At 52.8% G+C, this 14,689-nt stretch overlaps 1 protein-coding gene across 1 annotated transcript in view; it reads right to left on the bottom strand.

The window, feature by feature from the left end:
* Positions 1-1,295: 1,295 nt before the first annotated feature.
* LOC148144577 (puratrophin-1-like) overlaps positions 1,296-14,689 on the bottom strand; it is a 107,858-nt gene continuing 94,464 nt past the window's right edge. The window contains exon 12 of the mRNA XM_087975418.1: positions 1,296-2,436. Coding sequence (XP_087831544.1) covers positions 2,417-2,436 — 20 coding nt within the window. The 3' untranslated portion in view covers positions 1,296-2,416. The remainder of the gene's footprint in view (positions 2,437-14,689) is intronic.

The following is a 14,689-nucleotide window of genomic DNA, read 5'->3' as shown; positions in this document are numbered from 1 at the left end:
ACCCTAACCTGCACATCCCTGGGCACTATGGGTAATTTAGCACGGCCAACCCACCCTAACCTGCACATCCCTGGGCACTATGGGTAATTTAGCACGGCCAACCCACCCTAACCTGCACATCCCTGGGCACTATGGGTAATTTAGCACGGCCAACCCACCCTAACCTGCACATCCCTGGGCACTATGGGTAATTTAGCACGGCCAATCCACCCTAACCTGCACATCCCTGGGCACTATGGGTAATTTAGCACGGCCAATCCACCCTAACCTGCACATCCCTGGGCTAAGCTGGGCTGATTGCTGGACTCTTGGGAAAATTCAGGCGGGTCGGGTGGGTGTGGGGGTGGGGCAGGGGCAGCTGTACAAATAGGGAAATAGTGCCAGCCTCCACCTCCCCGAAATGGCCCAAGCGAGGCCTGCGGTTCTACTCCTGCCCGGGTTCCCCCGCTCTCTCTGACGTAAAGGAAGCTGCCCCTCCCCCACTGCCCGCCTCTGGTCCCGGTGCTGGAAGGGTTGACTCTCCGCGCCCTCAATTTTCAAGCAATAATTTTTTAAAAATGCCTCAAGCCCTTGCGAGTAATGATTGCTCCGTCAGACTCACTGAACCTGTCCTCTGTATTGTGACCCCGGTCACTATAGCAACGGTGGCTATAGGTATTTTCTCCCTGTCATTAGATTTGGCACTCCCTCATGTTTTGTGTTATCTCGGCGCCGGCATCACAATGTTGTTGTTGTCGTCAACACAGGGGTTGCCCTGGCGACCGGGAAGCTGTTCCGGAGGCCTCAGAGACAAGGCCCTCTCTTCCTGGCCAGTGCAAATCAGAAACAGGCGGATTAGAAAGGGACAAGGAAAAGAGGAAGCGTGGCCCGTGGGTAGGGGGGAGGTGTTCAGAAAGAAAGGGCCTTTCACCACCGACCCTGACTGCCGGGACAGAGTTGCCAGTGGTGCCTCCATGTGGTGGCGCAAAATTGACCTGGCCTTCTCGGCTGAATGGCCAAACAGAGAGACCGGCGGCCCGGGAATGGCCAACAAAAAATGGCCGGCTGCCTCACAGTGGCCCACAAAATGGCTGACTGCGTCATCGGGGCGCACAAAATTGCCGACGAACTCACAGTGGAGCACAAAATGGCCGACGGCCTCACAGTGGAGCACAAAATGGCCGACGGCCTCACAGTGGCCCACAAAATGGCACCAGAAACGTGGAAACTGGTGCAGTTTTGGGGGGCTGTAATACATGGTCCTCCTGACAAAATAAAGATGCAGACACAGACACACACACACACACACGCAGTGATCAAAAGTCCTTATTTCCATAATGTTTACTTAATTTACAAGGTATGTCTGTAAGACGCGTCTCTTGTTGCTTCAGACTGGAGCATCTCTTTCAGTCCTGATGAGTGTAGGAATGCCCGCAATGCCCGCTCTCCTCCCAGCACCAAGCTGAAGCAATGGTCTGAAGTGTGACCTCTGCCTACTGCTCCCTGTCAGCCTTGGTACCACTCAACTGAGACCATGAGAGTGTGTGAGAGAGATAGCGGGTGAGTGCGAGCGAGTGAATCAGTGGGTGAGTCAGTGTGTGAGAGTCAGTGGTTGAGTGGGTGAGTCAGTCAGTCCATGAGTGAGTCAGTGCATGAGTGCGTGAGTGTGTGTGGCAGTCCTCACTCCCACCTCTTTGGCTGGACTAATGCCATCATGAGTGGGTAGGTGGAGAGGGAGCACAGCGTCAGAGAGAGAGAGAGACAGACAAAGTCACAGAGACAAATATAGAGGGAAAGAGAGAGAGACAGAGATTCGCAGAGAGAGAGAGAGAGGGGTACACGGAGACAGACAGAGAGAGAGAGACAGAGACACAGAGAGAAACCGAAAGACAGGAAAGAGAGAGAGAGGGAGAGGGAGAGAGAGAGAGGGGGAGAGAGAGAGAGAGAGAGAGAGAGAGGAATAAAGTCATTGAGGTGGTAAACCAGGGCAGCTAAAAGTGTGAGAATGGGGACCATTGGGAGGTGTCAGCGACCATGGTCTGAGCCTGTGGGGGTCTGGCTAAAGGCTGCAATGGCTGTACTGGAGACAGAGACTGAAGGCTGCAGGGTCCCTGAGCCGAAGGTGAGACACTGTTCCCCCACCTAGTGCTGAGCTTGGCCGTGCCGCTACACAGAGATGCTGCTGACCGGGGTGAGGGCTCCTTTACTCCCCGGGGGGGAATGGCGGGCGGGGGAGGTGGTGGTGGAGGGGGTAGGGGGAAGGCGGCTCTGATCCATGACCTCCACCACCGGCGCCCTCCCTCCCTCCGTCCGTCCATCCGTCCGTCCTTTCCGAGCCCGGGACACCGCTGGCACTCAGCGCCGGGATTCCAAGGGCGAACCCCCTTTCCTTGTTCACTTGAAACATCCGCCGGCCTGTTCCCCCCCCCGTCCCCCGTCACTCTGAGGGCAGCTTTCCTGTGTGCGAAGAGGAGGTGGAGAGAAGGCAATCAATTCTAAATGGGTGGCAGGACACATGCGATATTGGTCCAGACTCCAGAGTCACACAGCCCATAATCCCCCAAATTCAACCAATTCCCACCTGCCTGCTCCAGACCCTTCCATCCTTTCCTAGTCATAAAGGTTATAACTCAATTCTTGAACTCCCCTACTGAAGGGAAGACACACCCGCTATTCACCTTAGTTATACCCCTCATGGTTTTATAATCCTCTATAACGTCAGCGCTCCAGTGAAAAAAACCCCAGCCTCTCCTCATAACTTTAACCCTCCATGACTGGCAACGTCCTGGGAAATCCCTCCGAGCTCTCTCCAGGCTGATAACATCCTTCCTCGAACGGTTTGTTCCGTGCTATTCGGAATTAGCCTGTCTGATCTCTGCTGCTGTGTCTCCGTTAATCCAATGGCCAGCCTCATGTTCCAGCTCGCTGCACCTTGCCATCCACACACTCATTCAGCTCCTGTTCCCCCCGACAGACAGACACACACACTGCACATACACACACACACACACACACTGCACATGCACAGACACACACTGCACATGCACAGACACACACTGCACATGCACAGACACACACTGCACATGCACACACACTGCACATGCACAGACACACACTGCACATGCACACACACTGCACATGCACAGACACACACTGCACATGCACACACACTGCACATGCACAGACACACACTGCACATGCACACACACTGCACATGCACAGACACACACTGCACATGCACAGACACACTGCACATGCACACACACACTGCACATGCACACACTGCACATGCACACACACACACTGCACATGCACACACACACACTGCACATGCACACACACTGCACATGCACAGACACACACTGCACATGCACACACACAGCACATGCACACACACAGCACATGCACAGACACAGACACACACACACTGCGCATGCACAGACACAGACACACACTGCATGCACAGACACACAGCGCAAGCACAGACACAGACACACAGCGCAAGCACAGACACACAGCGCATGCAGACACACAGCGCATGCACAGACACAGACACACAGCGCAAGCACAGACACAGACACACAGCGCATGCAGACACACAGCGCATGCACAGACACAGACACACAGCGCAAGCACAGACACAGACACACAGCGCATGCAGACACACAGCGCATGCACAGACACAGACACACAGCGCAAGCACAGACACAGACACACAGCGCATGCAGACACACAGCGCAAGCACAGACACAGACACACAGCGCAAGCACAGACACAGACACACACAGCGCATGCAGACACACAGCACATGCACAGACACACACTGCACATGCACAGACACACACACTGCACATGCACATGCACAGACACACACACTGCACATGCACAGACACACACAGCACATGCAGACACAGACACACACTGCACATGCACAGACACAGACACACACAGACACACTGCACATGCACAGACACACTGCACATACACACACACGCTGCACATGCACAGACACAGACACACTGCACATACACACACACACACACGCTGCACATGCACAGACACAGACACACACACGCTGCACATACACAGACACACTGCACATACACAGACACATTGCACATACACAAACACACATGCTGCACACAGACACACACGCTGCACATAGAGACACACACACACATATGCTGCACATACAGACACACACGCTGCACACACAGACACACACTGCACACACAGACACACACACGCTGCACACACAGACACACACGCTGCACACACAGACACACACACGCTGCACACACAGACACACACTGCACACACAGACACACACACGCTGCACACACAGACACACACGCTGCACAGACACGCTGCACAGACACACACATACGCTGCACAGACACAGACGCTGCACAGACACACACGCTGCACACAGACACTGCACATACAGACACTGCACATACACAGAGACACACGCTGCACATACACAGAGAAACACGCTGCACATACACAGAGACACACGCTGCACATACACAGACACACACACAGACATACATACACGCTGCACACACAGACAAACACTGCACACACAGACACACACGCTGCACACACAGACACACACGCTGCACACACAGACACACACACGCTGCACACACAGACACACACGCTGCACACACAGACACACACACGCTGCACACACAGACACACACACTGCACACACAGACACACACGCTGCACACACAGACACACACACGCTGCACACACAGACACACACGCTGCACACACAGACACACACGCTGCACACACAGACACACACGCTGCACACACAGACACACACACGCTGCACACACAGACACACACACGCTGCACACAGACACTGCACATACAGACACACACACACGCTGCACATACACACACAAGCTGCACATACACAGAGACACACGCTGCACATACACAGACACACACACAGACATACACACACGCTGCACACAAAACAGACACATACACGCTGCACACAGACACACACGCTGCACACACAGACACACACGCTGCACACACAGACACGCTGCACACACAGACACACACACGCTGCACACAGACACTGCACATACAGACACACACACACGCTGCACATACACATACACAAGCTGCACATACACAGAGACACACACGCTGCACACACAGAGACACACACACGCTGCACACACAGACACACACACGCTGCACACAGACACACACACGCTGCACACACAGACACACACACGCTGCACACACAGACACACACACGCTGCACACACAGACACACACACGCTGCACACACAGACACACACACGCTGCACACACAGACACACACACACACACGCTGCACACACAGACACACACACGCTGCACACACAGACACACACGCTGCACACACAGACACACACGCTGCACACAAAACAGACACACACGCTGCACACAAAACAGACACACACGCTGCACACAAAACAGACACACGCTGCACACAAAACAGACACACACGCTGCACACAAAACAGACACACACGCTGCACACAAAACAGACACACACGCTGCACACAGACACACAGAGTGCACAAAGACACACGCTGCACACAAAACAGACACACGCTGCACGCACACACGCTGCACACACACAAACACACGCTGCACACACAGACACACACACGCTGCACACAGACACACACACGCTGCACACAGACACACACACGCTGCACACAAAACAGACACACACACGCTGCACACACAGTCACACACACGCTGCACACACAGACACACACACGCTGCACACACAGACACACACACGCTGCACACAAAACAGACACACACACGCTGCACACAAAACAGACACACAGTGCACACAGACACACAGTGCACACACACGCTGCACACAAAACAGACACACACACGCTGCACACAAAACAGACACACAGTGCACACAGACACACAGTGCACACACACGCTGCACACAAAACACACACACACGCTGCACACAAAACAGACACACGCTGCACACACAAACACACACGCTGCACACACAGACACACACGCTGCACACAGACACACACGCTGCACACAAAACAGACACACACGCTGCACACAAAACAGACACACACGCTGCACACAGACACACACACGCTGCACACACAGACACACGCTGCACACACACAAACACACACGCTGCGCACACAGACACACACGCTGCACACACAGACACACACGCGCTGCACACACAGACACACACGCGCTGCACACACAGACACACACACGCTGCACACAAAACAGACACACACACGCTGCACACAAAACAGACACACACACGCTGCACACAAAACAGACACAAGCTGCACACAAAACAGACACACACGCTGCACACAAAACAGACACACACGCTGCACACACAGACACACACACGCTGCACACACAGACACACACACGCTGCACACAAAACAGACACACACGCTGCACACAAAACAGACACACACGCTGCACACAAAACAGACACACACGCTGCACACAGACACACACGCTGCACACAAAACAGACACACACGCTGCACACAGACACACACGCTGCACACAGACACACACACGCTGCACACACAGACACACACACGCTGCACACACAAACACACACACGCTGCACACACAGACACACACACACACACACGCTGCACACAAAACAGACACACACGCTGCACACAAAACAGACACACACGCTGCACACAAAACAGACACAAGCTGCACACAAAACAGACACACACGCTGCACACAAAACAGACACACACGCTGCACACACAGACACACACGCGCTGCACACACAGACACACACACGCTGCACACAAAACAGACACACACACGCTGCACACAAAACAGACACACACACGCTGCACACAAAACAGACACAAGCTGCACACAAAACAGACACACACGCTGCACACAAAACAGACACACACGCTGCACACACAGACACACACACGCTGCACACACAGACACACACACGCTGCACACAAAACAGACACACACGCTGCACACAAAACAGACACACACGCTGCACACAAAACAGACACACACGCTGCACACAGACACACACGCTGCACACAAAACAGACACACACGCTGCACACAGACACACACGCTGCACACAGACACACACACGCTGCACACACAGACACACACACGCTGCACACACAAACACACACACGCTGCACACACAGACACACACACACACGCTGCACACAAAACAGACACACACGCTGCACACAAAACAGACACACACGCTGCACACAAAACAGACACACACGCTGCACACAGACACACACGCTGCACACAAAACAGACACACACGCTGCACACAAAACAGACACACACGCTGCACACAGACACACACAGTGCACAAAGACACACGCTGCACACACACAGTGCACAAAGACACACGCTGCACGCACACACGCTGCACACACAGTCACACACACGCTGCACACACAGTCACACACACGCTGCACACACACTGCACACACAGACACACACACGCTGCACACAAAACAGACACACACGCTGCACACAAAACAGACACACACACGCTGCACACAAAACAGACACACACACGCTGCACACAAAACAGACACACACACGCTGCACACAAAACAGACACACACACGCTGCACACAAAACAGACACACACACGCTGCACACACAGACACACGCTGCACACACAGACACACACACGCTGCACACACAGACAGACACACGCTGCACACACAGACACACACGCTGCACACACAGACACACACACGCTGCACACACAGACACACACACGCTGCACACACAGACACACACGCTGCACACACAGACACACACGCTGCACACAGACACACACGCTGCACACAAAACAGACACACACGCTGCACACAAAACAGACACACACGCTGCACACAAAACAGACACACACGCTGCACACAAAACAGACACACACGCTGCACACAGACACACACACGCTGCACACACACAGACACACGCTGCACGCACACACACAAACACACACGCTGCACACACACAAACACACACGCTGCACACACAGACACACACACACGCTGCACACACAGACACACACACGCTGCACACACAGACACACGCTGCACACACAGTCACACACACGCTGCACACACGCTGCACACACAGTCACACACACGCTGCACACACAGTCACACACACGCTGCACACACAGTCACACACACGCTGCACACAAAACAGACACACACACGCTGCACACACAGACACACACACGCTGCACACACAGACACACACACGCTGCACACAAAACAGACACACACGCTGCACACAAAACAGACACACAGTGCACACAGACACACAGTGCACACACACGCTGCACACAAAACAGACACACACACGCTGCACACAAAACAGACACACAGTGCACACAGACACACAGTGCACACACACGCTGCACACAAAACAGACACACGCTGCACACACAGACACACACTGCACACACAAACACACACGCTGCACACACAGACACACTCTGCACACACAGACACACACGCTGCACACAAAACAGACACACACGCTGCACACAAAACAGACACACACGCTGCACACAAAACAGACACACGCTGCACACACAGACACACACTGCACACACAAACACACACGCTGCACACACAGACACACACGCTGCACACACAGACACACACGCTGCACACAGACACACACGCTGCACACAAAACAGACACACACGCTGCACACAAAACAGACACACACGCTGCACACAGACACACACACGCTGCACACACAGACACACGCTGCACACACACAAACACACACGCTGCGCACACAGACACACACACGCTGCACACACAGACACACACGCGCTGCACACACAGACACACACGCTGCACACAAAACAGACACACACACGCTGCACACAAAACAGACACACACACGCTGCACACAAAACAGACACACACACGCTGCACACAAAACAGACACAAGCTGCACACAAAACAGACACACACGCTGCACACAAAACAGACACACACGCTGCACACACAGACACACACACGCTGCACACACAGACACACACACGCTGCACACAAAACAGACACACACGCTGCACACAAAACAGACACACACGCTGCACACAAAACAGACACACACGCTGCACACAGACACACACGCTGCACACAAAACAGACACACACGCTGCACACAGACACACACGCTGCACACAGACACACACACGCTGCACACACAGACACACACACGCTGCACACACAGACACACGCTGCACACACAGTCACACACACGCTGCACACACGCTGCACACACAGTCACACACACGCTGCACACAGTCACACACACGCTGCACACACGCTGCACACACAGTCACACACACGCTGCACACAGTCACACACACGCTGCACACACAGACACACACACGCTGCACACAAAACAGACACACACACGCTGCACACAAAGACACACACACGCTGCACACAAAACAGACACACACACGCTGCACACACAGACACACACGCTGCACACACAGACACAAACGCTGCACACACAGACACGCACACACAGTGCACACATTCACTGCACACACACTTTCACAGGCACACATTCACACACACTGCACACACACAGACACACACTCACTGCACACACAGAGACACACAGACACACACGCTGCACACAAAACAGACACACACACAGCACACACACAGACACACACTGCACACACACTGCACACACACACAGACACACACTGCACACACACAGACACACACATGCTGTACACACAGACACACACTGCACACACAGACACACACGCTGCACACACAGACACACACACGCTGCACACACAGTCACACACACGCTGCACACACAGTCACACACACGCTGCACACACAGACACACACACGCTGCACACAAAACAGACACACACACGCTGCACACAAAACAGACACACGCTGCACACACAGACACACGCTGCACACACAGACACACACGCTGCACACACAGACACACGCTGCACACACACAGACACACACATGCTGTACACACAGACACACACTGCACACACAGACACACACGCTGCACACACAGACACACACGCTGCACACACAGACACGCACACACAGTGCACACATTCACTGCACACACACTTTCACAGGCACACATTCACACACACTGCACACACACAGACACACACTCACTGCACACACAGAGACACACAGACACACACGCTGCACACACACAGACACACGCTGCACACAAAACAGACACAAACACACACGCTGCACACAAAACAGACACAAACACACACGCTGCGCACAAAACAGACACACACACAGCACACACACAGACACACACTGCACACACACTGCACACACACAGACACACACTGCACACACACAGACTGTACACACAGACACACACTGCACACACGGACACACACACTGCACACACACACTGCACACACACACACAAACACACACACAAACACAGACACACTTTCCACACAGAGACACACACACACACATTCACAGACACACATTCACACACTGCACAGACACACACAGACACAGGCACACATTCACTCACACACACACATTCACACACACATACTCAGACACACATTCACACACACAGTGCACACACACATTCACACACAGTGCACACACATACTCAGACACACATTCACACACAGACACTGAACAGACACATTCACACACAGACACAGGCACACATTCACACACAGACACAGGCACACATTCACACACTGCACATACACACACAGACACACTGCACATACACACACAGACACACACTACACACACACACTACACATACACACACACACAGACACACGCTGCACACACACACAGACACACTGCACACACACAGACACACGCTGCACATACACACAGACACACGCTGCACATACACACACACGCTGCACATACACACACGCTGCACATACACACAGACACACGCTGCACATACACACAGACACACGCTGCACACACTGCACACACACAGACACACGCTGCACACACACATACACACGCTGCACATACACACACAGACACATGCTGCACATACAGACACATACACACACAGACACACATACACACACAGACACGCTGCACACACACAGACACGCTGCACACACACAGACACGCTGCACACACACAGACACACACTGCACACACACAGATACACACTGCACACACACAGACATGCTGCACACACACAGATACACACTGCACACACACAGACACACACTGCACACACACAGACACACACTGCACACACACAGACACAGACACGCTGCACATACACAGACACACAGACACGCTGCGCACACACAGACACACACACGCTGCACACAGACACACACACGCGCGCTGCACACAGACACACACACTGCACACAGACACACACGCTGCACACACACACAGACACATGCTGCACACACACAGACACATGCTGCACACAGACACACACACAGACACACACAGAGACACACACACTGCTCACAGACACAACACACTGCACATACATAGACACACACACAGACACACGCTGCACACACACCACATACAGACACACGCTGCACACACAGACACACGCTGCACACACACAGACACACGCTGCACATAGACAGACACACATACGCTGCACATAGACAGACACACACACGCTGCACATACACAGACACACACACGCTGCACATACACAGACACACACACGCTGCACATACACAGACACACACATACCCTGCACACACAGACACACACGCTGCACACACAGACACACACGCTGCACATACACAGACAGACACACACACACGCTGCACACAAAACAGACACATACACGCTGCACACACAGGCACACACTGCACACACACGCTGCACACAAAACAGACACATACACGCTGCACACACAGGCACACACTGCACATACAGACACACACGCTGCACACAAAACAGACACACGCTGCACACACAGACACACACACTGCACATACATAGACACACACAGACACACGCTGCACACAGACACACGCTGCACATACACAGACACACAGACACAAGCTGCACATGGACAGACACACACGCTGCACATACACAGACACACACACTGCACACACAGACACACGCTGCACATAGACACACACACATACACAGACACACACGCTGCACATACACAGACACATACACGCTGCACACAAAACAGACACACACATGCTGCACACACAGAACACACAGACACGCTGCACACAAAACAGACACAGACACGCTGCACACAAAACAGACACACACACGCTGCACACACAGACACACACGCTGCACACACACTGCACACACACAGACACACACGCTGCACACACACAGACACACACGCTGCACACACACAGACACACACGCTGCACACACACAGACACACACGCTGCACACACACAGACACACACGCTGCACACAAAACAGACACACACATGCTGCACACACAGAACACACAGACACGCTGCACACAAAACAGACACACACACGCTGCACACAAAACAGACACACACGCTGCACGCACACAGACACACACACAGACACGCTGCACACACACAGACACACACGCAGACACACATGCTGCACACACACAGACACACACGCTGCACACACACAGACACACATGCTGCACACACACAGACACACACGCTGCACACACACAGACACACATGCTGCACACACACAGACACACACGCTGCACACACACAGACACACACGCTGCACACACACAGACACACACGCTGCACACAAAACTGACACACACTGCACACACAGACGCGCACACTGCACACATAGATACGCACACACAGTGCACTCATTCACACACACTGCACACACACACTTTCACAGGCACACATTCACACACTGCATAGACACATATTCACACACACACTGCATAGACACACATTCACACACACACACACACAGGCTGCACACAAAACTGACACACTGCATACACAGACACACACACTGCACACAAAACTGACACACACTGCACACAGACGCGCACACAGTGCACACATTCACACAGACACTGCACACTGCACACACACTTTCACAGGCACACATTCACACACTGCATAGACACACATTCACACACACTGCATAGACACACATTCACACACACTGCATAGACACATTCACACACACTGCACACACAGACACACACGCTGCACACACACACAGACGCTGCACACAAAATAGACACACACAGACACGCTGCACACAAAACAGACACACACACTGCGCACACACACAGACACACACATACTCAGACACACATTCACACACAGTGCACACACAATCACACACACACATTCACACAGACACTGCACACACACATTCACACAGACACTGCACACACACAGTCACACATTCAAACACATACTGCAGACACATTCAGACACACATTCACACACACTGCACAGACACACATTCACACACACGCACACTGCACACACAGACACATTCACACACACAGACACATATTCACACACACACTGCACACACATTCACACAGAGACACAGACACACATTCACACACTGCACACACAGACACACACATTCACAGACACATTCACACACTGCACAGACGCGCACAGACACATTCACTCACAGACACAGATTCACACACATACTCAGACACATTCACACACAGTGCACACACAATCACACACATGCTGCACACACACACACTGCACACACACACTTTCACAGGCACACATTCACACACTGCATAGACACACATTCACACACACACTGCATAGACACACATTCACACACATGCTGCACACAAACAGGCTGCACACAAACGCGCACACAGTGCACACATTCACACAGACACTGCACACACACACACACTTTCACAGGCACACATTCACACACTGCATAGACACAAATTCACACACACTGCATAGACACATTCACACACACTGCATAGACACATTCACACACGCTGCACACACAGACACTGCACGCACACACACACACAGATGCTGCACACAAAATAGACACACAGACACGCTGCACACAAAACAGACACACACTGCACACACACAGACACACACAGGCTGCACACACACACAAACACAGACACATTCACTCACACACTTTCCACACACACTGCACACACAGAGACACACACACACAGACACACACGTTCACACACACATACTCAGACACACATTCACACACACAGTGCACACACATTCACACACACAGTGCACACACAATCACACACACTGCACACACACATTCACACAGACACAGCACACACACATTCACACAGACACTGCACACACACAGTCACACATTCAAACACATACTGCAGACACATTCAGACACACATTCACACACACTGCACAGACACATTCACACACACGCACACTGCACACACAGACACATTCACACACACATTCACACACACACTGCACACACATTCACACAGACACAGACACACATTCACACACTGCACACACAGAGACACACACATTCACAGACACACATTCACACACTGCACAGACGCACACAGACACATTCACACACAGACACAGATTCACACACACATACTCAGACATTCACACACAGTGCACACACAATCACACACACG

Source organism: Chiloscyllium plagiosum, unplaced genomic scaffold (genome assembly GCF_037043375.1).
Source record: "Chiloscyllium plagiosum isolate Xiang-an unplaced genomic scaffold, Cpla_swu_hap1 HiC_scaffold_27, whole genome shotgun sequence".
NCBI classification, from domain to species: domain Eukaryota; kingdom Metazoa; phylum Chordata; class Chondrichthyes; order Orectolobiformes; family Hemiscylliidae; genus Chiloscyllium; species Chiloscyllium plagiosum.
The sequence above is the reverse complement of the archived record's forward strand: the minus strand, read 5'-3'. Positions and strand labels throughout refer to the sequence as shown.